This window comes from Rhinolophus sinicus, linkage group LG02 (genome assembly GCF_036562045.2).
Source record: "Rhinolophus sinicus isolate RSC01 linkage group LG02, ASM3656204v1, whole genome shotgun sequence".
Classification (NCBI taxonomy): Eukaryota; Metazoa; Chordata; class Mammalia; order Chiroptera; family Rhinolophidae; genus Rhinolophus; species Rhinolophus sinicus.
Genome location: NC_133752.1, coordinates 194,486,024 through 194,514,018, shown reverse-complemented (window position 1 = coordinate 194,514,018; position 27,995 = coordinate 194,486,024). Strand labels below are relative to the sequence as shown.

At 48.1% G+C, this 27,995-nt stretch overlaps 2 protein-coding genes across 2 annotated transcripts in view; one reads left to right on the top strand and one right to left on the bottom strand.

The window, feature by feature from the left end:
- Positions 1-24,254, bottom strand: part of XRCC6 (X-ray repair cross complementing 6) — a 42,533-nt gene extending 18,279 nt beyond the window's left edge. The window contains exon 1 of the mRNA XM_019734483.2: positions 24,102-24,254. The gene's annotated coding sequence lies outside the window, so the exon portion shown is untranslated. The remainder of the gene's footprint in view (positions 1-24,101) is intronic.
- Positions 4-20,076, top strand: DESI1 (desumoylating isopeptidase 1). The gene is made up of 6 exons (XM_019734486.2): positions 4-358; positions 11,100-11,121; positions 12,254-12,323; positions 14,928-15,037; positions 15,694-15,816; positions 17,548-20,076. The coding sequence occupies exons 1-6, from the start codon at positions 271-273 to the stop codon at positions 17,639-17,641; spliced, it is 507 nt and encodes a 168-aa protein (XP_019590045.1). The 5' UTR covers positions 4-270; the 3' UTR covers positions 17,642-20,076.
- Positions 24,255-27,995: the final 3,741 nt, after the last annotated feature.

Sequence of the window (27,995 nt, the reverse complement as noted above, 5' to 3'; positions counted from 1 at the left end):
ACAAGCGCGAGAGTGCGTCCCCGCCCCCGCCCTCTCTTCCGCGAGGTCCCTGTCGGTGCCGGCTCTGTCACCTCACTGTAGTCGTTGCCGGTGGCGGGCGCGGGGGCGCGAGCAGCGCAGGGCGGCCTCTCCCCCGCCCCTCAGGCCGGGCCCGGGCTCGGTTCCCCCCCGCCCCGCTCCCTCCGCTCCCCACCCCCGTCGGGTACGGGAAGGTCCAAGCCACTGCTGGGTGCCAGAGGGACTTCGTGGCCGCAGCCGCCACGGGTCCTAATGGAGTCGCCGAATCTCTATCCGGTGAAGCTCTACGTGTACGACCTGTCCAAGGGCCTGGCCCGGCGGCTCAGCCCCATCATGCTGGGTGAGGGGGCTGGGAGAGGGCGGGAAGGAAGGCCGGAGCCGGGCGAGAGGGTGCCGGGTGGGCCAGCCGAAGTGGGGAGGCCTGGACGCGGCGCAAGGAGGAGACGTGGAGCCCAGAGATGGAGAAAAACCCAAGTGAAGAAGGGAGGGGGTCTGTGGTTTGGGGCCTCTAACCCCAACTTCCCCATCTTCATGTCTGAATCAAGGGAGAAGGGATGGAAAGGAATCACGCCCTCTTCTCGCCCTTCAGAGCCCCTTTATTGGGGTGGTGGGGGAAGCCGGCGCTGGATCCGGGCGGTTCCCTGCCTCGCTTGGGGACCCCTCTACGCTCCTTCCTCCGCGCGGTGCAGGGGAGACGAGGATGCCTGCCGTGTGGTGCCCCTCGTGGTTAAAGGGACACTGCAGAAGAGATTCTCGGGTGGCCCTCGAGGAGCCTTCCCCCCGTGCCAAAAGGAAACTCTTTCTGCAGCCTCTGGGGTAGGTGGGAAGAGGGACAGGAACCCAGCCATAGCCCCTAGATAGAGATGAAGTCAGGTCTACTGGAGCCGGTACTCGAGAATTCACTAAGTTCGGCCTGACAATGCGGTCTTCTCAGCAGTTTCTAAGTTAATTAATTGCTTTTGCCCCGATGGTAAGAAAGCGATTCTGGGGGAGGATTAGATACTGTTGTGTCAGTGAGGATTAGTAAGGGAAGTATTTCCGTTATGCTCCATTAAACTACTTAACTTCCAGGAGAGAAAAATCAGTGTAAATCAAACCTCATTATAACCCAAATACCAAAATGTCTTGTGTAACATAGAAATTGTCAAGTTTGTGATTTCAGGTGATATTGGACAGGAAAGGATTCCAGGAATTGAAAATTAAACAGCTTTGGCAACATCCATTTAAATGAACTGGTTTTTCCTGGCTTATTGGAGACATTAGAGAATGTTTTAGTTCATGTCGGTAAGACAAGAGGTCAAGTAAGCAAGGCTACTTTTGAGGGCTTTTCAATATCCTTGAGTTTCCAGTGTGCCATAATGAGTTAAACTTAATCTCTTAACCCTGGGCCAGTGAGTGGTTCCTGTATTCAGTTTCACATCAGAACCACCTAGGGTGCTTTTGAAAAATACAGAGATAGACAAACAAAAACTCATAGACACTGACAACAATATAGTAGTTACCAGAGGGAAAGGGAGGTGGCGGGAGGTAGAAAACGGTAAAGCGGGTCAAATACTATATGGTGACCTAAGGAGATTTGACTTTGGGTGGTGAACACATAGCGCAGTATACTAATGACGTGTTACAGAATTGTACATTTGAAACCTATAAAGTTTTATTAACCAATGTCACCCCAATAAATTGAATAAAATTTAAAAAAGAAAAATACAGAGATACCTTCATTTTCAACATATATTATTAAATGGGAATAGAAAATACAAAATTAGAACAGTTCTTTAAATGTGCAAGTGTGTGTTTAAAGCAAAGAATATGTACGTACTTGCTTAGGCAAATAATTATCTGGAAGAATACGTAAGTTGGTAACAGTGGTAACTTATGGAAAAGGGAACTTGAAACCAGAGACAGGAATGGAAGGGAGACCTTGCTATAACTTTTTTGTACCTTTTGAATTGTGTACGGCATACATATGTTATCTATTCAAAATAAGCAAAGTTTTAAATATATGGATTCTATAGCCTCATTACACAAGTGCTAAATAAGATCTGGAGTTTTGATCCAAAAATCTGTATTTCTGAAAAGCTCCTCAGATAATTCTTATGTAGCCAATCCATTGTTGGACAGAAGTTTGTGCCTAGATTGTTAAAATAAGTAAAGCGAATCTGAAAGTAAAACTTACAAAGTCACTGTTTGGAGAATGTGCTAGTTACTAATAGATTACATCAGTCCAGTTCTAACTAAACATCTTAGAATGGAGCCATTTGGTTAGTTTGAGCTTAGTGAGGTTTTAGCTATTTCCTAGACCCCAAAATAAAAGCCTCCCCCTTTACACTGGGTTTTTTTTTTCTTTCTATTACCTAATAGTTATTGATTTTAGCTGATGGAGGCCTTAGGGGTCATTGCTTTATGATTCATTCAGCAGATAATTTATTGAGTGCCTACTGTGTGCTGTCCCTGTGTTAAACCTAACTGAGGATGATAAAATGAACAAAAAGATGGTCTGTGCCACCATAGACCTATTTAGCAGGGAAGACATTAACAATAAATAAGCAAATAAAATAATTACAAATGGTGATAAGTACTGGGCTGTGCAGGAAGCAAACTCGGTGCTGAGACAGAAAATGACAAGACCTACTTTAAACAAGTGACATCAGGACTAGTGACTTTTAAGTTAGGAATTTAAAGAGCTGTTCTAATTTTATATTTTCTATTCCCGTTTAATAATGGGAAGAAGTAGCAAAATCTCATTCTCTCTTCTCTCTCCCATAGTGCTTTTATGCCTTTTGCAAAAGTAATGAAGAAAGGGTTACCAAAGCTAATAGTCATTATTTTCTAGAGTTGAAAACTGATGGAAAATGGGCATTGCCTTACTGGGTCATCCCATGCAGACACCACTAACCTTAAAGTTGAGTACGTCCCAGTTCTCTTAATAGCTATATATTGATTTCTCACTCCTAAATATATTTGAAACTTTAAAAAATTGATGTTTCTTGATTTTTGTGTTGACTTGTATGAGCTTATTAATAGCTAGCATTTATTGAGAGCTTACCATGTGCCACATCCTTTTTTCTGAGAACTCTGCCTGTGTTATAATCCTCACCCCAATTTTGTGAGGCAGATCCTGTTACTACGTCCAATTTTCAGTTGAGGCAGAACTGGGTTATGAACACAGGCAGTCTGACTTGCAGAGCGCATGTTCTCAGTCATTTTGCTCCATCACCTCTACTGGGTGAATGTTTTCCCTTGTAATTCATGCAGGTAGGTACCTTGTTCATATTTGTAAAGGCATCTTTGGCCAAGTGTTTCAAGTTTGGATGAGATAAAAATCTGGATTCAATATGTGTGCGTAGGTGCTATTCATAATCGTAGATTTATGCTCATCCCCCTTAGCTTTCATTTTCCCAAACTAAATTAATGTGACCTCATCAGCAGTACCCTCTTACTCTTATTGGGACAGTTCCTCATGATAAGATCCCATCTAACTCTGTTACAGTCGTGACTGAACTAGATAAAGCCCAGCGTAATTCCCTTCTCTCCTAGAACAGTGTAGACGCCACAGTATTACCCTAACCAGTTTTCAGGCTCCTAGAATGTTTCCCATGGAGGTATTCCTGTTCCATACTCCTTCACTCACCATGAAAATGGTCCCCAAACTATCCTGAGTGTTCTAATCCAGCAGACAGTCTGATTGTACCATTTTTTTTCAGTCACCATTTGCCTAAGATAATTAGCTATTGTAATTGTCCTTCAGTTCCTTCACTTCATAATTTTGGCTGCTCTTTAAATTTCTTGACCTCTTTCTATGCTGAAGTACAAAGAGATAAATGCAGAGGGCTTGGGTTTGTCCTTTTTTAATTATAGTAAGAGGTACTTTATATTTATTGATTGTGTTCTGATCTTGTTATTTGTACATGCACATATCCTGAGATCACATTTATTTTTCTGTACAAGCCTATCTCAAAATTGTTTTCAGGTTTAATGACTTAGGGATATGGGGATGGGGGATATACACACAGACACACACACACACACACACACACACACACACACACACACACAGTGCCCAAAAAATGTATACACATTTTAAGAAAGGAAAAAACTATTAAAATTGTTAATATTCAATATATACGGATAACAAACGATGAATACAAGTCACGTTTGACTTCTGCAATTACAAGAGGTGCTCAAAGTGGTTACCATCTGTATCCAGACACTTCTGATTACGGAGAACTAATGCTTGAGCAACATTGACCAAAGTTCCCACTTGTAGACATTTTTTTTTGGCAACCCTGGTTTGTGAGTGTGTGTAATATACATATGGCTGAACGCAGTTAATGAATATTTTAAATTTTACTCTATGCTCATTTCCTCACTTTATAGTACAAGTAGTAATGAAATGAAAGACGTAAACTCTGTCCTTCAGGAATTCATTTCACTAAAAATAATGTATGTATACACATGCACCAGTGTAAAAGAAATTGTGATTAGATGCCAAAATGAGTGAGTGGTGAAACAATTATTTTAGACCTTGAAAGAAGGGAGAGACCTTTGTGGCCTGAATATGTCGGAAAGACTTGAGTGAGAACCTTGCGCTCCTGGAGGGTAGGAACTCGGTCTCATTCCTTTGTGTGTCCCCAGTAGCCAGTCAGAGCTGGTGCTCAGTAAATACTGATCATAGAGACGATTGAGACTTGAACTCAAGCTTGAAGATTAAGCAGAATTTATTGGAATCTGAGGGGTTTTTTTTTTCAATATTTTAATGCCATCTATTGTGCTTTGTTTTAGATTTTGATGGTTCATTGTGTGAACTGTGTTATATCCATCTAAGGAATTAATTTAGTGATTATGCATTTTCTTTGGTAAAATGAAAACTGATGTGGCTTACAAAGCCCTTTGTGATCCTGCTCCTGCGTTTCTCTCTACCGTCACCTGTCTCTACATACTGAACACACTGACGTGAGCCCTTCTCAACTGGGTTCCACACGAGAACTAAGCCCTAGGGAAAATGATCTGAGTGACTATTGCTCATCCTCTCAAAAGCTACCTCGGGGCATTAGGGCTTGATTCTCCTGCAGAACCCCAATGGAGAAGGCCTGCTGTACACCCTGACAGGTCTGAACCCAGTCAGTTCTTTTTCACCTCTAGGCTTTTCAAAGGCTGTGCCCCCTGCCATGGATACTGTCTCTCCACATCTCTTGGCCTGGCGAACTTCTACTCAGGTCTCAACTAAAATGTCACTTCCTCCAGGAAACTTTCCCTGACCCCCACCCGCCAAATCTTGGTCATGTGTCCCTATTATGTGCTGATAACATCCTGTACTCCCCTTTAATAGCATTCATCATTCTATTTTATAATTGTTTGTTTTCCCTTCTATGTCCACACTCACCCCAACTGGACTGGAAGCGCCAATGGGGATAAGAACTCTCAATTGTACCCTCAGAGTCTAGCACAGTGCTTGACCTTCAGTAAACACAAGCTGGTGAGTGGTAGGGTGTTGCACACATGCCTCAAAGCATTCCTATAAGGCCTGACTAATAAAAACAAGCAGTGATCAAGAGGGAGCCCTCTTAGGACTGAGGGAAGGAACTCACAAATCAGTTACTTTTATGCTAGGAAGGAATCTTATACGAGCTCTAAGGAATCTTAGTACAAGAGTGCTAAGTAGTTTTTTGTTTTTAAATTTTTGAATCCTGTCAATTTTTATGGTCAAATGTTTTTGTTTGTGGAATGTTGGGAAACAGTGTGTTTCTCCAGGGCCCATCAGCTCCAAGTCATTGTCCTTCAATCTAGTTGTGGAGGGCATAGCTCATCTCTAAGTTCAGTCGCCATTTTCAATGTTAGTTGCAGGGGGGGGCGCAGCCCACCACCCCATGCAGGAATTGAACCGGCAACCTTGTTGTTGAGAGTTCGCGCTGTAACCAACTGAGCCATCCAGCTGCCCCTCTGGAAGCTCAGTGGCAGCTCGTTGTCTTCAGCGTAATTGTGGAGGGCGCAGCTCACTGGCCCATGTGGGAATCTTTTTTTATTTTTTTCATGATAAGCTTTCTCAAGCTCCCCGCCAATAGGATTTTTTTTTTTCAGTATTGGCACAGACGTCCACTAACGTTCTACAAATGTTTCCTTTTACCTTTTCCCACCTACATTCCGTATTTATCCAGTGATCCCAGAGAGGAATAAGTGATTTTTTAAGTTAACATGAACCTCTTCACATTGCTGGTTATCTGCCAAATGACCAAGCCAACCAACAGATTAAAAAACCACTGCCAGTTAAAAACTCCTTATCGCTGGGGAGTGAATCTGTGAGGTTATGTTTGATTTATACCATTAAGCTGATTAATGGCTGCCTGCACAGAGGCCCTGCCCCTGGAGCCCCATCACCATCATCCACTTTATGCTTATTAAACATTTATTTAGCACCAGCAGTATACCAGCTGCTAATCTGGAGCACGTCTTACAACCAGCAAGTCTGTCCATGTGCACAAGCTCCATCGTCTTAATTGATGAGTAGATGGAGTATTTTCTCCTGGACACTTAGGTACTCACTTTACTCTCACAATCAGTGGAATGCTAACTAATGCAGACCTCACTCTACGGTCTTTGTTATTCGTGATTTAAAAACACCAAAACAGGGCAGAGGTCCATGTCTTCTGTTGGTTTTCATGTTCATACTTCATAGGCTTCAAAATCAATGCACTGGATGTGCCAACAAATTGGGAGCTATGCAGCCGTCTGACCCACCGGCTCTCCAGCTTGCTAGTGGGAAAATAATCTGCTTCTGGTATGCTAATATCCACTGAGCCTAAGTCATTGTCCCAAAATGGCCTTGAGCCCAAAGTCAATCTCAAACCACCACCTCTTCCTCACCTACTCCCACCACAGTCTAAAAAAACTTAAAGATCAATCCAGTCCTACTTTCCAATGCCTGTCACCTGTGGAGGAGGCCATGGCCTTCATTCTTTTCTTCTGAGAGCAAGCTGCCAAAGTAGCCACCCTCACATTGCTGCCTGAGCTGCTCCAACTGCTCCAACAAGTACATCACATAGCTTGCTTTTTCTTGTTTTCGTGTGGGACAGACCATGTGTCTTTACTTGTAAAATGACGTTAATAAATATGTACCCTACTCTACCATGTACAGATGTGTGGGAATAAAGATAAACATGAAGCACTTTAAAAAAAGATATAAATCCACTCGATCCATTTTAAATGTTGGCTCCAAGTGTTTGGCAGATGGATGAATAAATGAAAGAAGGAACATAGGAGGATCTTTCTTCTATAGTCCCTCTCACCATTCTACGAATGGATGAGATCCCAAGTGTTCCTTGATGCAGTTGAATAAGGAGGAAGCGTAATGTCCAGTTTACAGGCAAGTGTAGTGGTCAACACAGACTACCAAGGAGAATAAAGCAGGCTTTGTATCCTTCAGCGTTTGAATTGTTTTCCGGGTGTAAAATGACTGACAGGATGGTCTCCGAGGCCCCTCTCCAAAAATCCATTCTTTTAGTCGGGCAGGGTTAGCACTGACGCATCTGTCCAGCTGTCTTCCTGGGTCACTGAACATGGGCATCTGAGAGGACAGTAGCAGACTCAGAGTGCAACATGCCAGGGTTGCAAAATCATTTGAATAACAAACCAGGGCAGCTAGGACTGGAGTTAAGAATTTAGGCCTCCACAGCACTGTGTCAACCAACAGAGCTGGCAGAACAGAACAGCACATCTCAACATCTCTGTTCCAGGGACTTCGCTAGGTGCTGGAATTACAAAGATGCCTAAGAAACTGCCCTTGTCTTTGACACAATTGTAGTCTAATGGGAGAGAAAGACACAAAAACAGGTGGTTTCCATACCAAGGTACTATGAGAGCAGCCATTGAAACTTTCAAATTATAAAGCCTGAAAGAAATGAGTTAGCTTTTGGGGGGCATATATTATATGCCAGGCACTGTGCTGGGCATATTTCACGTGTCATCTGTTTTAATCTTAGAAATGTTATGAGGTAAACACTATTATGCTTTTTTTTAAAAAAAGTAGGAAGCTCAAGTTTAAACAGCACTGTCCCATAGGACTTTCTGTGACTATGGAAAAGTACCCTATCTGCTCTGTCCAGTCAGTAACCACATGTGGCTATCGAGTACTTGAAATGTGGTAGTGCAACTGAGGAACAGAATTTGTACTTGCAGTTTTAATAGCCACATGTGGTCAGTGGCCACCATATTGGACAGCTCAAGCTTAGAAAAGTTCTCAGCTTCTGGAAGGTTCCGTGTGATCTGGTGCCCTATTGCCTCTGCTTATCTACATTTCTCCTTCTCACCCACCCACTCTAGCCACCCTGGCCTCTTGGAGGTCCCTCAGATCCACCTGGCCTGTCCCGTCTCTGCCTAGTTCCTTCCCTTGTCTCCTTCAGGTCTTTGCTTAAGTGTCACCATCTCAGAGACGCCCACCCTGGCCCTCCCTGAGACTCCCAACCTCCCTTGCCCTGCTCTTTTCCCACATCACTCGTTATTGCTGAAATGATTTATTATGGTTATTATTATTATTATTTATCAACTGCCCTCTCCCTCCGCTCCCTAAGTGCCATGAAGAATTTTTTTGTCTCCTTTGTTGACTGATGTGTTCCTAGAGTCGAGAATAGTGCCTGAAATAGTCACTCAGTGAACATGAGTTCATTGATGGAGCTGGCAGGACTCGGACCTGACATGTCCACACATGAACACACACATGGGTTCTTATTCACTACACTATGCTCTCATGAGTGTAGTGTTACCCCAAAGTGAATGTGAGAAGGAACAGGCAAAAGAAAGCAGTATCCCTAATCTGTCCAGTTTCACTGCATTATTACACGTCTTCCAGGAAATAAACAACAAGTTGCTACCATTCATTCAGACAACCAGCTGTTTTGTAAATGGTAGTCCAGAAGAGCACATCAGCTCCACTTAAAATGCAACATTAATCTCCCCATTTGACACGTAGTAAACAGGAAGGGGCGACTTAGAGTGAGCTTCTCGAGTCAGCTGGAAGTGATGAGAATCTAACCCAGTTTCTCTTATAGCCCATTAAGCCAGTATTTGAAGATGCTTGTCCTGAGTGGGTTACCACTCCCTTCTGGCATCCAGTCTGTTTCTGATCTAGCTCTGTGGAATTTCAGCTCAGTTTGGATGAGGGCAGAACCTGCCCCCCAGTCTCTAAGAGTTACTCCAGAAACCCCAGGATAAAATCCCTCTGTCCCTTTGTGATCTTGGGGGCCAGAGTAGCAGGTCGATCTCTAAGTGAAAAGCAGACTGTTTCCTGGAACTGGAAGAGAGGGAGGAAAACTCTGTTCCGTTTATTTTCCTTTGTTATTTCATTTAGCCTTGCAACACTACCAGCAAAGAATGAAATGTTTATGTGTAAAATAGATACAGCATTTCATACTTAACTTGCTGGTGAAATCTGTTCTTAGATCTTACCCACCAATTCTGAAGTCAAATTTCATTTCTCTTTTGGAGGTTTTTACCCTTTTTCCCAAGGAGGCTGTTATACCTAATAGTCTCCATTTATCAAACTTCTTTGTACCACACACTGTGATGCTTTTATATGTTGTCATTACTGGTCACAACAACTCTGTATTGAAGAAACTGAGGCTCAGAGAGATGGAGTAAACTGCCCAAGAGGCACCACTAGTCAGAGAAAGCGCTGGGATCTGAACCTGTGTTGTACTCTTAACTGCCTCTGGCAGACACTGTGTTGAGCCCTCCAGTAGGTTATCCTGAGGGGGCCATGGCTTCTATGTCATTTAAAAAGTTTTCTTAAAGGAGCAATAAATATATTCCATTTATTTTCTAGGTAAATTACATAATTTACCGAGGATAGGACATTGTGTAACTTACACAAAGGGAGAAACACAAGCATGTCACCTCTCCTTCCACACTGCTTAGAGTTTCATCCCTTAAAAAGCCACAGGGCAAAGCATTGAAACTAACATTTAGCAATCGGTAAACAGGTAACGTGAAATTATAACCAAAGGAGAATGAGTGGTGTCGGTGATGTTCTCACACCTCTCACCGCCCTTCCTTCTCATCCTTAGCACTGTAAATAGCGTCTCCCATGGACCACCGAAAGGCCTCCTCATGCCGTTCTGCTCTGTCTACTGTCTTCCGTTCAATGCATCTTCTGTACCTGTAGTTATCTTTTAGAAGATACAGTTATCTTTTAAAAACATGGATCTGATCAAGGCACTCTGCTGCCTAATAACTTCCAACACCCCCGCAGTGGAGGACGGCCTTCAGTCCAGGCTTACCCTCCTTTGCTGCCACCCTTGCTGGCCACTTGTCCCCGGATCACCATCACTGCACCCTTCGCTCCACCCTGCAAGCCCTTAGTCTTTTTCACAACAGTACACCTGCCCTGCTGTTTCCTCTGGCAGAAACACCCACCCCTGCCCCTCCCTGTTTACTGGCGGAATTGCAGCTTGTGGAGGGACTTCTTTACCTGTATTATAGCTGGCACCTTACTTTTACCACATTATGGAACCTATCATTATGTGTTTTAGTTCTGTGTATGTCTCTTCCCATTTGACTGCGGGCTCCTTAAAGGCAGGACAGTGATCTGTTCATATTTGCATTTCCATACCTGACATCATTTCTGGCATCGAGAGGTGTACATTTGCATTGACTATTTAAATGGGTGGCATTTGCAAAGTTTTGCTCTTATTTTCTGAAGGATTTCACCTCATATATGCTCAACGAAGAAGCAGGTAATAGCTTTACTGCTGTTTAGCTTTAGTCTCTATTCATGAGACAAAGAAATTAAAAAGGCAAAGTTGAATTGACCCCAAAGGGAAAAGAAAAGCAGACATTAAACTGGGGTACATCTATGCCAGTGTTCTTACCTTGCATTCTGGTGAAGGATTCTGATCACTTTTCAACGTACTTAACCCAACATACCTGTATCATGACCTAAGGACTTTACTGGAGGAGAACTGCATCCCTAGAAAGTTCCCCAAGAGGTTTATAATGGGTTACTCTGGGCTTGAGTGAGGTTCTGAATGTGCTCAGGTTGGGAGGCCGTTTAGTCCAGTCCCAAGTGGCTAAATCTCTTCTTTTCTTCACAGGGAAACAACTGGAAGGCATCTGGTAAGTTGGGTGGGACTCCTTACATTGACTGGTTTATGAAATAAAGCATTACCTATGCATTTTAGGTTCCAGTCTGTGGCTTCCAGCGTGAAGCCTAGCCCTCAGAACTCTTCAAGTTGTAACACAGTGGTTCTCAACCAGGGATGATTCGCCCCTCCCCCTGCCTTGGGACATTTGACAGTGTCTGGAGACATTTTGGATGGGCGGGTAGAAACCAGGGGTGCTGCCACAAACACCCTACAATGCACAGGACTGCCATCCACAACAAAGAATTATCCTGTCAACAATGGCAGTAGTGCCAAAGATGAGAAACCCTGTCCTAAAGAAAGGCAGGATGACGTCATGCCCACCCCTGACTGAACTTTCTAACTACAAAAGACCCAAGACCCCAAATGTCTGTCTTAAAACACATCAACTTTGGTCTCTCAGTACTGGACCCATCCATGTCAGACAACAAGATGGTGCCTGAGCTCTCAGTTCCATTTATTTGCGGAAACCAAAGGTCAGTTTTCCATCTTGACTCCTGGAGCCTGCTGACAATGACCCTGTGCTTTGTTTGACTCGAACCGAGTAACATGAGCACCTTCACCTGAACTGGGTCCACGCTTCACATCACCTGGCCGTTCCCTCAGCATGGTCCGGGTGAACTGTTCCTGTTAGTTTCAAGAGCTTGGGAACACACCTTGGTCTACAGAGCTTTATCGGTAATTGATTTGTTAATATTGGGGTGAATCTCTAAGGACTCCCCTCTGCTCACATGATCTATAGCAGTGGTTCTCAACCGGGGACAGTTCTCAGACATTTGGTAATGTCTGGAGACACATTTTGTCGTCCCGATTGAGGGTAGGTGGTGCTACTGGCATCTAGTGGGTAGAGGCCAGGATATTGCTAAATATCCTGCATCACGCAGGACAGCTGCCCACAACAAAGAATTATCCAGCCCCAAATGTCAGTATTGCCACAGTTGAGAAACCCTCACCTATGAGGTTTGCCTTGCCTTTGGTTAGTTTTATAAGGCTGTTGGTTACAGTCATATCCTTGGGCAGAAATTATTCTCACTGCAGTGCGGTGATTGCTTTTCCTCACACTGGTTTTCAGCTTCCTGGCTTATTCTGTCTCCTCTGCGTTGCAGGCACACCTCCATAGTTGTGCACAAGGACGAGTTCTTCTTTGGCAGTGGCGGCATCTCCAGCTGTCCCCCGGTGAGTGTCTTCCCCCAGCCCCGGTGCTGCAGCCTCAGGTTCCTGGGGTCCCCAGAGACCGGGCGCTTTGTGGCTCTACGTTCTGGCTTCCAGCCCGCGTGTGTCAGCCCGTGACATAGGTCCTCAAAACTGCCTTAAGACGCAGCTCCAGAAAGCCCCTTACCTCCCCAGCCAATTGCCCTCCCCTCTGCTGCCACGGCACTTGCGGGTCCCTCTGTCATACTGAGCACGTTGTGGTGAAATGAGCTGTTCCTGAGTGTCCACAGGGAACTGTGTGTACGCTCCTTGTGAGCTGAGACTGTCGCACTCTTTTGTCCCCATGACCTGCCCAGTGCCTGGCTTGTAGTCCAAACTCAGCCAGTGTGAAGCCGAATGTGAGGGTTCTGAGAGCGGAGGTGAGTTGCCCAAAGTGACATGGCCAGTAAGTGGCACCAGTACTAAAACTCAGGTCTCTCTGACGCTAAAGCCCATGCCCTTTTCCAAACAATTTCCATCTGAACGATCTAAGAGTTATCACAGGACTTGCTCAAGCAAAGACCGATCAGCCATTCATTGTGATACTCACAAATGGGAAGTCATTTTTGATAACTTCCTCTCACTGGTCTCCTACTTCCTATAACAAGTCCTTCATTAAGCCTGGTCAGTTCTGCCTGGTGAATGGATCTTAAATCAGTCTATCTCTCTTCATCTCTTCCCATTTCTCCAGAGCTTTCACCATAATCCAGGCCACCCTCATGTCTAGCCTGGACCACACAGTGCATCGACTCTTCTTCTTCAGTCAGTTCTCCACACAGGAGGGGAAATGATCTTTTCAAAATGGAAATCTGGTCATGGCATTCCCCTGCTTAAGTCACAAATCTCCCCATTGGTCTTGGCATGAAACCCAGAAAGCTCAGCGTGGCCTCCAGGCCCTATCTGATCTCGTCTCAGTCTCCCTCCCTGGATGGCCTCTTTTCAAGTCATGCCCTTCCCCGCCCCTCTCTCTTCTCACTCCTTGAACACACCTTTGGCATTTAACTCAGTCCTCTGACGTCAGTCCACCTCCCTGATCCTTCCCCTGGTTATGCCCTTCCGTCCTTCAGAGTTGAGCTCAGTGTTACTTCCTCAGGCAAGGTCCCCTGTCATCTGTACCGCCAGCGTCCTGTACTTTTCCAGCAAGACTTTGCCTGCAGCTCATAACAATACATTTGTTTATGGGATTGTTTTTGTCTGCTTTCCCCGCTAGACTTTTAGCTCCCTGAGGGCAAGAATCTCATCTGTTTTATCCACAGCAGACCCTCGGTGCCTAGCATAAGGCCTGGCACGTCGTAAGTTCTCAATACATGTTTGTTATGTGAGTTAAGGGGGTTGAGTAGTGACCAGTTCATCTCTTGCAACTTTGAGATAACGATTCTCTGACTCCCATGATTATCCTGCTCACTGTGCCTTCCCCAGTGCCCGGAACAATGTCAGGTACATGTGCTCACTAGCCGGTGCGTAAATTCATGGTCTGTGCACGGAGCTCTGCTCGGGAGCACTCTCCTTTCTCCCCAGCCCGCTCCCATCACTGTCCTCCCCACTGATCCTCTTGCTGCCCTGTGGCTGGTTTCCCTCTGGGCCTCCGTCTCTCCCCTCGTCTGCTGAGGCAGTCTGTTAAGCCATGGCAGAGGGTTTTCTGTAAGCCTTTCAGAGGCCATTAACTCACTTGCCTGGGGAACCCTATCAGCGTCGTTAGATTATACTCACAGATCATAAAAGAACTGAATTGTGGAAAGATTTGCCAGCCCGCCAGATTTCTCACAGTCCTTTACACTTTCCCAGTGTTACAGGCTATATCAAGTATGTCACGAGAAACACTGGCCGCATACCTTACAAATACGGGCATAGGAAGATGATCTGTTCTCTGTTGGTGCAACAGCTCATAGGACAGAGAAGCAAAGAGTAACTTTGCTGATGTGTAAGCTAGTTTACAAAGGTCAAATTCCGTATTAAAAGTCCACATGCTGCATATACAATTTTGTACAGTTATATCAATATTAAGTAAATTGGTTGGTATGTCAAATTTTAGTTTTCCAGTTACTAGAATATGAATTCTCACATTTACAAATACTGAAGTAGTTCAAAGAACCTAAAACGAGTCTTAAATAGTATTGAGTACTGTCTTGCTACAAATTCTAGGAAACATAAATGATACTAGAAGTTGAAAAAAGAAAAGAGAAAGCTGTCCTGTCAAGGGGGAGGCATTTCTAAGTGTCATTCTGCCCTCGTGATCAGGCATGTTGGGGACAAAGGGAGACTTCAGATTCTGGGTTTCTATCTTTTTATCCACGGAATGAGTGGACAGCGCCAGGAGTCTGACCTGCGTGGCTCAGCTTCCCAGGCCCCCCAGAAACAAGAAGCCCAACTGCATAGCCACGTTGCCAGCATGGGGCCATGGAAAGTCTCCAGGAAGCTCTAAGCCACCGTAACACTGATACAAATAGGAAATAACACTCTTCCTCTGCCCTAGGTGCTCCGAAAGTTAAAAGTTGTGGGAACAGTGTATGTGGTCGTCTGTGGAAAGGCACATTAAAGAATTCAATGAAGATGGTGATTTAATGACTTTCTTTGGGTTGGCTCTTTTAGGGAGGGACATTGCTTGGGCCCCCAGACTCTGTGGTTGATGTGGGGAACACAGAAGTCACAGAAGAAATCTTTCTGGAGTACCTGTCCTCCCTGGGGGAGTCTCTGTTCCGGTGAGTGGAGACGGGTGGCGGTTAGTGTGCTGTCTCGCCCACGAGATAACCGGCCCTGAAGGGCAGCCACCAGATCCTCAGCACGAGGTCTGGTCCACTATTTGCTGAGTAAATATGAAGAGAAGGTGCCATGGCACAAAAAAATCTCAGCGTCGCTCTGAGGCTAATGTTCCATCCCAGCGTGCCTTCTGCTGAAACTTTGAGGAAAGAAGGGCTGTTTATTCCTTCTGATTACAGTCAGGGGCTGCTATTCCAGCAAATGCTGCTCCCAACCCATACTGACCAAGTATTTTGTCCCGAAAATCAAAAAGAGGGTTTATAGAGGGGTTGGGGTGAAATACAAACTCGAGCAGACTTTCTCTTAAAGAAGCTTTGGTCGATTTCAATAAATGCTAAAGTCTAACCCTCGAGCTCTGCTTCTGTGAATCTAAAGATCCTCCTGAAACTGGAGAGGAGCCACATCTTTGTGGGTCCTCCTTCCCTTAGAAACCTGAGGGGAGACAGGCAAAGCAAGCAGCCTTTTGGAGCATGAGGGAGGAGGGAAGTGAGGCCCGAAATGCAGCAGTGGTCACCCTTCCATGACCTGGTTGGAGTTATTGCAGATGCTTGCTCGCTGACTCTCATCTCTGTTCTCCAAACCTTTCTCACAAGTACAGAGGTGAGGCCTACAACCTCTTTGAACACAACTGTAACACCTTCAGCAACGAAGTGGCACAGTTCCTGACCGGGCGGAAAATCCCTTCTTACATCACCGACCTTCCCTCTGAAGTTCTCTCCACGTAAGTGGCCCGTGTCTCTGCCGCTGCCTTTGAGATCCCCATGCACAGCCGGTGCCGCCCCTCTGGCCCATGTCTACCCTCCCCTGATCTCGGTAGAATCCTCCCACGCGGCGTGCGCCCTGTCGTGATGGCAGCTTCTTACACGGAAGGCCACTGTTTTCTCTGCTCACCAGTGCTCACCTGTGTCACCTTCACCCTCCCTGGAGTTGCACCAACTCTACCTCAGCCTGAGTGCAACCGCAGAACCTAGAAACCCACTTGTACAGAATCCTGGCATCTGCCATTCCCATTGCACGTGAAGCTTGCCACGCCCCCCAAGTGCCCGCCTAAAAGGCAGTTTTAGACAGATGAGCAGAGTAGGACAGAATTAGGAGGGTGGCTTGCATGTTAGTCTTTCTTGCCCTGCACCGTGAGCTCGGTGACGCCCTCAAAGACAGTTTCCTATTGCCCTCGTACTTGGTGGGCCATCATACAGGCGGTGTCCCCCAAAAGGACTCACACCCGCCCAAAGCTGTCACACCCCTCTCGTCCTTTGCTATTGGCTGTGGTCAGGCGGCGTCTGCCTACTCCAGGACCGTGTCTATTTGCTGAGTCTGACTCAGTTTCTCCGGAACTGGGGCCCTGTCCAACAGGGATACTGACAGGTTTAGCAGGCCCAGCAAGGTGAGCTGTTTTCCACACCTGGGTAGGAAACCCTCAGGGGAAAAAACTTATATAGGAAACAAGGCTGCTGTGTCAGGTTGGTGAGGAAAGCCCTGCCTCCCAGCCCTGGCCCTGCCTTCCGTGGTGGGTGTGTTAAGCCCCACAGCCTTCCGGGAGGATCTAGGTTATGGGACCTTGAGCAAACTTGAGTAGCTGGAATGTTCTTGCTGTTATCTTTTGATGGGTGGAGTTCCTGGGCTTGTCTGAATTGGGGTTACTATTCTCAGTTCAATCTGTTTATACTTTGGAATACTTCATGCCCTCTGAACTTGGGGACAATTTTCAAGAATGGCAATATCCACTGAAGGAAGAAAAACCCAGTAACTGGGGTGGCCGGTTAGCTCAGTTGATTAGAGCGTGATGCTGATAACACCAAGGTTGCCGGTTCGATCCCCGCATGGGCCACTGCAAGCTGCGCCCTCCTTTAAAAAGAAACAACCTAGTAACTGAGATGTGTTGTGGGCAACTGGTTTTAGGGTTGTGGTAATCTTGGGAAGTCTCCAAGACTCGTGCTTTTTTTCCAGCTAAGCTACTCTGAGAGCAAATGGGGAGCCCTTTAGAAAGTGGCGTTCTCACCTCTGACGGCCTGCATTTGTCGTTTATCCTGGCTATGTCCCCTGTATGCTTAGTAGACCTGTTCCTGGAGGACTCACACCTGGCTTTACCGTTTTCATTTGCCTCAGCTTCCTCATTAAACTTTATTTTTATCTTCGTGTACCATGAGAATTAAAGATACAAGTACCTAACGTACAGAAAGCTCTAGTTCCCTGTATGTAGCCAGCCTGTTCAAGCCCCAGCCAGCCAGGACTGAGAGGCGAAGGTAGTGAGATGGTAGCACCCAGTGAGGGGACCCCAGGAGTAAAATGCAGAACAGGCTCTTTAGCGATCCCCTATTTGGAAAAGCACATGTGAGGTAGGTAAGAAAATTAAATGAGGTTCCAGTGTCATCCTTCCCCTGCATCTGTGGGTGGGGCTGAGCAATCTGCACCCCAGAGCCCACCCCAGCTCCTGTGTCTGTTTTCTCTGCAGGCCCTTCGGACAGGCCCTGCGGCCCCTCCTGGACTCCATCCAGATCCAGCCTCCCGGAGGGAACACCGTGGGCCGACCCAATGGCCAGAGCTAACAGGACTGCATGGGACCGCCCTGCCTCACCAGGGCTTTTCCTTTTTAAACAAAACAAACCCTACCAGATTTCTATTTTATAATTTTACATCAGAGCTAACAACCAGGGGACGGCTTTTTAAATTTCCCAGGGAAGGAGATCATCTGGCTGCATGTAGGACAATGCTGCTAAGAAAGAGAACAAATGCCACCCCTTCTAATAGTATTATACTAATTTATTAAGGCTGTCTTGTCTGTGAGTTCACTTCTGACGCTGCCTCCTAAGCGTCCTCCACACTGGAGAAAGGGAGGGGGTTTGTTTAAGCAGAAGGCAGGAAGCACAGTTTGGGGGAGCCCCAACCTAGAACCTCTTTCCAGAGAACACCCATGCTCTACCCAAGTTGCCGCCACCTGGGGGACCCAGGTGAATTTTACAGCATCCATGACCCAGAAGCAGTTACTCTAGTGTTAAAGGAACCAAAGGAGTTGGCGCACGTGGGACCAACCTAAGTGAACTCCTTAACCACAAGCTCTCTCACCTTCCCTCCTCTACCCCAAGCAAGGGCATGGGGCCAGGCCTGGAGCAGCCAGAAGCCTCAGGATCAAGGGAGAGTGACAGCAAGTATCAGGCCAGAGGAAACAGGATAAAGCCATTCCTCCTTCCTCCTAGACTGATTGCCAATCCTCTGACGTCAATTTTGAAGAACTGCCTTGCTGCCCACAGGCTGCTCTTCCTCAGCGAGACTGACCTGTCAGAGTTAACGGAGATCTGGCTGGAGCACCAGAGACCTAGGCCTTACGTCTGCAAATCACGCTGGAGGCTGTTTGCAGTCACTGTACCCACCCCACCCAGACCAATATGCAGTATTCGGCTAGGGACCAAGGGGAAACGATTCCCTGCTCCAGGAGAACATCCAGGATGCAGAACCAAGGTGGCAAGAAAATATAGAGTTGTTTCTGATAGGGATTTTTACATTATGCTAGATGCGTTTTGAAGACACGTGTTGTTTCCATTTTCATTCTGACTTTAAGAAAGCATGGGGCGGAGGTACGTGGGCATATTCCTAATGAGCTACTGCTAGGAGCTTATAGGCAGGGAACAATCTGGAACTTTCTTATCTAGAGAGCCTTGCAGATTCCCTTTCTTCACGTGAGCCTCCCCTTAACTTAGTTTTGGGAGAAGTGAGGGTGGAGAGGGGACTCAGAGCTGCCAGGTGCTTGAGTCCCAGCTCTGTATCCTTGGGCCCCTCCTGCTGTGGCTCTTGCCAATTCTCAGACTTGAATTACGTTCTCTTTCCTGGTGTTCGGCCTGCAGCCGGTGCCTTTTCTCTCCAAAAGCTGCTGCTCACCTCTGGCCTCCTCTCCTCCGGTCTCTGCTGGCAGCCTTAGCAGTTGGCATCGTCAGGGTCTCAGCTAGAGGAATGGATATTATTCTGCCTTAGTGTCTGCCTGTGACCTGGCCAGGGGCATGTCCATGATGACTAGCTGTGAAGTCAAGTGACATTTTGGAACTTCAGATTGGGGGGCCAAACCAATGAGCAGTTTAATTCTACTCAAGACCCACTGATTTGCCAGCATGCGTGGTCATATGATACATTAGAGCAGAAACTAGCAGCGACTCATTTACTGTTGACCGACTGGCAGAATGGACCATGGAGACTGGGTTTCGGGCTGGGTTTCTCCCAGGAAGGCAGCACATTGGCCCAGGCCGTCGCTCTGCTTCCCACCTGGGTTTCCTTTCCAGCTTGTCTTGCCCAGACCTCCCTCTCCTCCAGGCTCTAGCTCCAGGTCTGTCTGCTCAGAGCTGCAGCCAGGGGCCCCTGGGCATCACAAGCTCCTCCTCTCTTCCCCTGCTCCAGGCTCAGCTGGTTTCGCTCCTCCCAGCAGTCACCTCCAGACCCCGGGCTGTACTGAGAAGGTAGCCTAAATGCCTCCTCTAGAGACTGAGTTACTTGGTTCATTGAAAGCCTCCTTCATGCCCAGCAGCCATTTGTGCCAATGCCTGTGCCCTAGGGTTTGTGGGGAGAGACAGATCTGTAAGCAGTCTTCTCAGAGCCTCACAGGAAGGCAAGCCCTCCCTCCCTCCCCCACCCAGTCCCCCCATCACTAACTTTGGGAGCCCACGCCCCCCACCTCATCCTCACATTCCTGTCTCCCGACACCTCAAGAGCACGCTCACTGACCAGCTAGTTGCACACGGCGTGCTCAGGCAAGCAGAGTAGAAATGAGCGTGCGTGTAACTAGCACACGCGGACACCTCCATAGAGGTCCACTGGCTTAAAGGGACAGGAAAGGAGAAGGGATGAGACCGACACCCCCTCCCAGGAACAAAGCTTGGACCTTAGAGATTCCTTTTTGCCCTTGAATTCAAACTAATAAGGGTGTCTAGTACGGAGGTGTTTGCTGGTTTCCTTTGGAGTTTTTTCTAATGCAATAAACTCATTTCTGCCTGCTGCATTTGTGTAGTGCTTGAAGGTCTGGGTGTGCGTCCAACATGAAGAAACCCTGGGCTTCTCAGTCTGTCTCCCTCTGAGCTTCATTTTTCTGAGTCTGGAATATGCTGCCTTTGGTTGGCTGTAAGCCTTGCAGGGAAGAAGGGATGCTGGCAGGGAAGAATGCATGACTTGCACCATTGGTTTATAAGGATGGAGAAAGGGCCCAGAGACAATACTACTTGCCTAAGGTTACCTCACAGCTGGTGGTGGAGTAAGACTCAAAACCCTGGTCTGCTGGCCCCAACTTCTGAGATCTTGGCCATTGAGGGACATCTGACCTCACCAAGAAATGTTCAATTCTGGTTTCAGTTTGACTATAGGCTGGGTCTGTGACCCCAGGGATTTCTCCCCACTTTTTTACACTGACCTCAATTGAACAAGTATTGGGGTGGGTGACAGTTCTCCGAATGCCCCTGGCTTGACTGCAGGTTCAGTTGGCCCCCTTGGAGTGAGCACCTTCTGTGTAGGGTTGACCTGGAGCTGGTACTGGTCCTATTTACAGATGGGGAAACTAAGTTGTCCAGGTGGCAAGTGGCTGAGTCCTTAAATCCAGGCACGTTCTCGCCACCACACCGCCGAGACCTTAGTTAGCACTGGGGCACTGTGTCTTTCCAACTTGGCCAGCTTAAGAATAAAACGAGGTCCTGTCTCTCCAGAGGACACAGGGCAGGTGGCTTTGGCTGACATATTTGCTTCCCGAGAGCTGACCTGTTCAGAGGCAGGAGTCCTTAAGGAGTGCCTGCTCTGAGGTCACACATGCTGGGCCTAAGTCCTAACTTCGTCACTTGTGGGCCAGTCTGTCTCACCTGAAAATGGGGGAATGGGACCTACCTCATAGGGTGGTTTTGAAGAGCGTCAATGTAAAGGCCTGGCACCCCTGAGGTGCTCAATGAATATCAGACTGAGGCCAGAGTCCACTCACCAGCTGCTGACTGAGGACTCCTGAGCCAGCCCATGTGGAGGACCTGGCCAGTCCCCTGCTGAGGACAGTTTATAAGACAAGGTACTGAAGACTGCTTCTGGGGGAAATAGCAGAAAACATATTTTACCCTTAGATTTGGCGACTCATGGCAAGTCAGTCTGAGGTGAGTTCATTCAACCCCATAAACATTTCCCTGGTGAAGCAGTACTGACCCCTGTTAGCGACAAGTCCCCACCCAGGCAAGAATTATTCTGGGGGGGGCGGGGGCTGGGAGACAACAGGGCAAGCAGGTGGCGATGATGCTGGGGAAGAAATAAAACCAGGCGGCAGTATAGTGTGTGAGGGGAATGTGTCAGGAGGTGGGGAAGGCTTGCCTGACAAGGTGATGTTTAATCTGAGACCTAACAGCATAGGTCTGAGGGAAAAGCATTCCAGACACATGGAGCAGCAAGCCGAAGAACATTGAAGGGACTGAAGGGAGGCCAGTGTGGCTGCAGCACTAGAAAAAAGGGGTGGTGGGAGGTGTTGAGGCTGGAGGGGGCCATGGGCCAGATGAGTCAGGGCCTGTAGGTCAAAGGGTGACATGCTTGAATGCCATGTTGAGAACCGACTGGGCGAGGGGGACAAGAGGGACATCAGAAAACCAGGGAGGGAGAGTAGTGCAAGTTGTCAGGCAAGAGGTGAAGTGAATTGTGCGTCTGTTATATGCTTGGAGCCAGGAGGAAGCCCTGGAAATTGGTTTGGTCCCTGCCCCCAGGAGCTTACTGTTTGGGAAGGAACAGAAAGGAACAGCTTGGGAAACACATGAAGGCAAGAGCTACGGGACTGCAGAGCCACTGTCAGCCACTTGCCCTGCTTCCACGAGCTTTTACTGGGCTACTCCAGCTTTGATTTGCGGTGTACTTAGACTTCTTAATTTGTTTTTTCCAAAATGAAAATAATTTTTTGGTTATATGAGTACAGAGATAATACATATTTAGAAAACATAAGCAACCAATAAAAGTGCAAAGATAAGAGGGAGAAGTCACCTAAAATCCCACCATCCTCAGAGATGTTGGCATTTTGTGAACATATTTGCAGATGTTTGTGGTATTTGAAGACACACATGCAAGACATGCTGTGTGGTTGCCTGGCTTTGTTCTCTGGACATGATAAAGGTCTGTGAGGCTCCCCCAAGTAAGATAGCCTGCTCCCCACAGATGTGTGCGTGGCGGCAGGACCTGACCTACTCTGGAGTGCCAGACGGTGTAGGAGGGGGCCTGCTCAGGTGGGCAGGTTGGGCGGTAAGACCCATGTCTCCTCCCTCTCACATGGGGGCTCTGGCCTAAGAGGGCAGGCAAAGAACCCAGTAGGCGTCTGGCACATCCCTGACCGTGAGCCCTTGGCCATGGAGCCTGGCTGCTTTGGAAAGGGGCAGGGGTTCTGGGACTGGGGCTTGTCTACAAGTTTGCCCGGGAGCCTGGTGTCCTGCCTACATCTCTGTCCCACCGTTTCCCCGGCTGAAGAGAGCCCGGCAAGGTCGTGCTGCAGGGGGAGATACGGGCTACAGGTGGCGCTGTGGACTCACGACCCAGCCCACCGCCAAACTCGGCTGGTCTTGGGTACCCCAGGAACCATGAGAGAGGCCCCTCTCCAACTTGTCCCAGGAGCCCTCCAACTGCCACTCTGCTGCAAGTGCAGATCCCTGTCACTACAAGAGGTTTCCACCTCCGGCCTCCATTTACGATTTGCTGGACCTGGATCCCCTCTCCCTACCTATCCTCAGAGCAACACCTTACCAGGAGCTAACGGCCCAATACCAGCATTTCCTCTGCAAAGCCTTCCTGACCCGCCTGAAGTCGCTCCCTCCCTCCTGTGGGTGCCTCTCCCACCAGCTGCAGCTCGGCCTGGTTGTGACCACCTGCGTGCTCAGCACGAGGCCTGGCACAGAACCAGCATCACAGAGTGAATCAATCCACCAGTTCAGTCCTGTAGGCCAGCGCTGAGAGGAAAGGGTGAGTCATAAAAACCCCTGAACCTGGACTGAACCTCTGCCTCAAAGACCTTCATCAAGACCTTCCTTTCTCTGGGCCTCAGCTTCTTCATCTGTGAAATGAAAACTACGCTCGCAGTGAGAGTCCTCTCCCCACCCCTGGCATGAGAGGTGAGGAGTGATTTGTTCAGTGTCTTGCAGTTCTCAGGGCTCAGCTCTGACCTACAGAGATCACTAACCCCAGGTGTCAGGAGACCGCTGCCCCTGCCCCCTACCCCCACGTGGGGCAATGCTGGGCCACCTCTGTCCCCACTGGCTTTGGTGGAGGGAGCCCCAAAGGGGCCTGTGCCAACCCAGCAACAGGCTCCGCCCCCTCCACAAACACCACCTCTGAACATACGTCCTTTAGCTTATTTAAAGTCAACAGACTTGTTTATTATGAAAATGACGTAAGCACTGTAGGCATTTTGAAAACTGGAGGAAAAACAGCCAACACTCACCGTTTCCCTAACCTCCCACTGCCCCTGAACCAAGACGGAATTAAAACCAGCAACCAGCCCTGACCTGTTTTTTTGCAGGGCCTCTTTAAGCTCATCTCCTCCCCTGCACCCTCATCTTCCTGACAGCCCAGAGAGGCTGTCAGTGGCAGTCCCATTTATAGATAAAAACAGACTCAGGGTGGGAGGGACGTGCCCAAGGTCACCTGGCTGGAAGAGCCAGGCCCTGGAACTGTCAGTCTAATTGTACACTTACTACACCGAGGCTGCCCCTCGGGCTGGGATTGCCTGCCTTCAGAAGGTCACACTCCAGATGGGGAAAAAGAGGGCCAACACCCCCTATATTCATTCAACAACGTGCTGACCCTTGGCCTTCCACCGCGGGGCGAGGGAAAAGCATGGGCTTTAGGGGAATCCTGTGAATGTGAATCCTGACTGTGCTGTGTGACCAGGGAAAGCCACTTCACCTCTCTAATGTCAGTACCACATCTGGAAATTGAGTATAATGGTACTTATCTCACAGGATTCTGGCAAAAGTAAGTGAAGCGCCCAAGGTAGGAGCTACACTGCCCAAAGCAAACATGGAAGTCACTAACCTGCAAACATCAGCCAACTGTTTGGCCCAGAAGAGCCTAGTCTTCTTCCTGAGCAGGATCTTGCCAGGTTGGGGTCTCAGGCTCCCTGCCTTCAGGACTGGCTTCCTTGGGTGTTCTGGAAACACCCTTCTGGCCAGATCTCCCAGTCCCAGTTTCCCCTGCTCTGTGTTTTCCCCAAGGCCTCCCCAGGGCCCCATCTGAACACCAGTTGCCAGGGATGAGCCTCCCTCTTAAAGAGACATACTAGTGGCCATAAGGGCCACCACACCTAGTCCTCCTGGGTCTGTGCATCAGGGCAATTCACTTCCTCTCTCTGGGTTTCAGTGTTCTCATCACTGAAATGGGTTGAGGTGAGAATTCAGGAAGAGACTGTGAAAGGTATTTGTAAGAAAATTGGTTCACTACAGGTCTAAGGTTAGGTGTGCTACTTCTGGGAGCTTATCTTTGTTTGTCTTTGGAGTAGTGGACCCAATCCCAGGAGACAAACACCTGTCCTGCCCTGTGAGCCCCATCCTACAGCTTCTGGATTCCAGCATCAAGGGTGGGGCCCAGGCATCTGCATTTAACCAGTACCCTAGAAATTCTTGAGCAATGGAACAGGTGTCAGTGGTGAGATATTAGAGACTAACTGGGGCAGTTCCAGCTCCACCCACAGGCTCTAGACTAGGTGGGCCCTGCCAGTGGCCAGAGTCCCAGAGGCCAGATCTGGGTGGAGCAGGAGGTGCAGGGGAATGAGCTTGGTCTTCTCTCCCATGGAGATGGTTTTGTTTGCTGTCTGCATCCAACAGAAAACAAAAGCTTCTTGTTTTGTTCCCTACGGTGTTCCCAGGACCCAGAACAGTGTCTGGCACAAGACATCTGGTTAATGAATAAACCAAACTCTGCTGCAGGGCCTGGAAAGAAAGATAGATTTTTCCTTTTGCCTCAGGCTCCAATATAACTCCTCAGTACGATTACTGATCCTGTCTTTAAAAAATTTTTTTGATATTTTGTTCATCATGAATTTTTTTGCATTAATTTTGATTTTTTAAAAATATTACATTTAAATGCTATTTATCTTGATGCTGCTTTAAATTTTGGTGCTGCTTTAAATTTTGTGCCTGCAGCCAGTACCTCACTCACCCTGATCTTGGCCTTGTCAGCCTGATAGGTGCTCTGTGCAGCCTTGGGCACTTCCCTTTGCTTTTTCTTCATCAAGTGGAGACAATAACACCTCCTAGAGCTGCTGTGAGAATGAATGAAGATGTATGGTCCAGTAGCCGGTATGGTGGCTGGCACGTCGTAAGAGATTGGTAAGTACCAGTTATGAATAGCTTACCTTTTATAGTCCTATCAGTTGGGGATTATGTCCCCATTACGTAGATGAAGAAACTGAAGCTCAGTGAGGGAAGGTGATCTGTTCAAGCTCTAATAATTAGCGGGGACCATAAAACTGCAGTTTCCTGTACTCTGACTCCAGTGGTCTCCTCAGGGCAGCTACCAAAACAGATAAACAGAGAGATGATCAAAAGTATGGTAGACAGGGGCCGGCCCGGTGGCTTAGGCGGTTGGAGCTCCGTGCTCCTATCTCCGAAGGCTGCCAGTTTGATTCCCACATGGGCCAGTGGGCTCTCAACCACAAGGCTGCTGGTTCAATTCCTCGAGTCCTGCAAGGGATGGTGGGCTCTGTCCCCTGCAACTAAAATTGAACACGGCACCTTGAGCTGAGTGGCCGCTGAGCTCCCGGATGGCTCAGTTGGTTGGAGTGTGTCCTCTCAACCACAAGGTTGCCGGTTTCACTCCCGCAAGGGATGGTGGGCTGCCCAACCCTGCAATTAGCAACGGCAACTGGATATGGAGCTGAGCTGTGCCCTCCACAACTAAGACTGAAAGGACAACAACTTGAAGCTGAACGACACTCCACAACTAAGATTGAAAGGGCAACAACTTGACTTGAAAAAAAGTCCTGGAAGAACATACTGTTCCCCAATAAAGTCCTATTCCCCTTCCCCAATAAAATCTTTAAAAAAAAAAAAAAAGTATGGTAGACAGTGATGCCACTTGTAGGTGTGTGGATGAGTGTGTCTTTGTAGGACCAAAACTGCCAGAGTTGATCACAGGCATCAGGGTAAAGATAGTAAATGCAGCAAAAATCCCTTCCCAGGCACAGCCTCAAGCTGTAGGGCAACCCCTGGGAATACAGAGGATCTGAAGGTGGGCCTTTGGCTCTGGCGTGTGGAAGGAGGCAGAAATAGAGGGCCCCCAGAAAAGAGGAAGCTGCAGTCGACACACTTCCAAGGGGGGAAAAATCTATGAAATTCACGATGACATCAACACCCAGAGACAGCCTGCTACTTCTCTATTACAAAAATGGAATTGGGCCGGCCCGGTGGCTCAGGTGGTTGGAACCGGTGCTCCTAACACAGAGATTCCCAAATGGGTCAGTGAGCTGCGCCCTCTACAGCTAAGATTGTGAATAAAACAATGCCTCTCCCTGGAGCTGGGCTTCCAGTGAGCAGCCGGAGGTCAGCGTGAGCTCTGTGTGCAGCCGTGGGCTACCGTGTGCGTCCCGGAGCGGCCGGTGGCCAGCATGAGTGGCCAGCAGCCAGCGTGAGTGGCCAGCAGCCAATGTGAGTGGTCGGCAACCATCGTGACCGGCCGGCAACCATCGTGACCGGCCGGCAGCCATCGTGACTGGCAGGCAGCAGGTGAGAGCTGCTGTGAGTGGCAGACTGGCGACTGACTGTCTCAGCCCCGGGGAACGCAAGGCTCATAATACCAGCATGGGCCAGGGAGCTGTGTCCTACCCAACTAGACTGAGAAACAATGGCTTGAACCGGAGTGGGGTGGGGGGAGGCGGAAGAGGGGGGGGGAAATGGAATCATGCTTTTTCCATGTTAAATATTCTACAATACAAATTTTCATGGCTTCATCTTATAGATGGACCATAGTTAATCTAACCAATCCCCATTTCCCCCCCTTTTCTTATTTTCTGAAAGTTGAATTGCTGGCTCAAAGGATCTGCACATTTTTAAGACTTGACAGGCAATAACTGTTTAATCAGTAACAGTATCAAGCACGTCTATACAAATTGGAGTGTGCCTGCTGTGTGCCAAGTACTATGTGGGCTCTTTTACACTTTTTTCTTTTCATGTGCAAGCAATCCTGCAAAGTAGGTGGTGTCCTTACCATTTCACACATGGAGACACAAAGCTTAGAGAAGTGAAGTGACTTGTCCAAAGTCACATAGTGGTGGAGCTAGGAAGGCAATCTAGAACTGACTCCAAAGTCAATGTGATGGTTAGTTATGAATACAGGGGTCCAGGGGCAGGTTTCTTGAAGGAGGTGGACCGTGAACTGAGCCTTATGAGGTGGACAGAATAACAGCAGGAGGAGTGAGGGAGGAGAGGGCCATCTGACAAAGTCCAGAGCCTGACTGAGCAAAGGCCATTATGTGATCTCTTAAAGCTCAAGATTTGTAGGGCAAAGGCGTTAGCAGGGAGGGGCGAGTCATAGAGTGATTGATGGCAGGCGGGGGAAGATGGGACAGCCCGGGCTTCCTGAATCCCGCCCTCGCTCCACCCCGCACTGCACTGCGGGTTCGAGGTCCCGCCCTGTCCCGCCCCTCCACCACCGGATGCAATCAGAATCATCCCGCCACGGTCCAACTCCGGCCCCGCCCTTCTCTTCCGGGTTCTATCCCTCCTTTCCCGCCGGGCCCGCCCCGCCTCCGTATGGGTTGGACCAATCCGACCGTTCCTGCCGTGTTCTGCTCCGCTATATTCCACGCCCCTTCTCCGCCTGGTGCAATGAGAATCATCCTTACCCGTCCGCCCAGGCCCCGTCCGAGCCCTCCCCTACCGCCGAGACCACGCCCTGGTCACGCCCCCTCCGCTTTTGGCGCACCCTGGCTTG

What these genes read in the sequence shown, in the direction of transcription:
- DESI1 (XM_019734486.2), top strand. Translation starts at nt 271, where the DNA reads ATGGAGTCGCCGAATCTCTATCCGGTGAAGCTCTACGTGTACGACCTG. An exon ending in CTGGGGGAGTCTCTGTTCCG is followed by an intron (nt 15,038 to 15,693) that starts GTGAGTGGAGAC and finishes TCACAAGTACAG; the next exon opens with AGGTGAGGCCTACAACCTCT. An exon ending in CCCTCTGAAGTTCTCTCCAC is followed by an intron (nt 15,817 to 17,547) that starts GTAAGTGGCCCG and finishes TTTTCTCTGCAG; the next exon opens with GCCCTTCGGACAGGCCCTGC.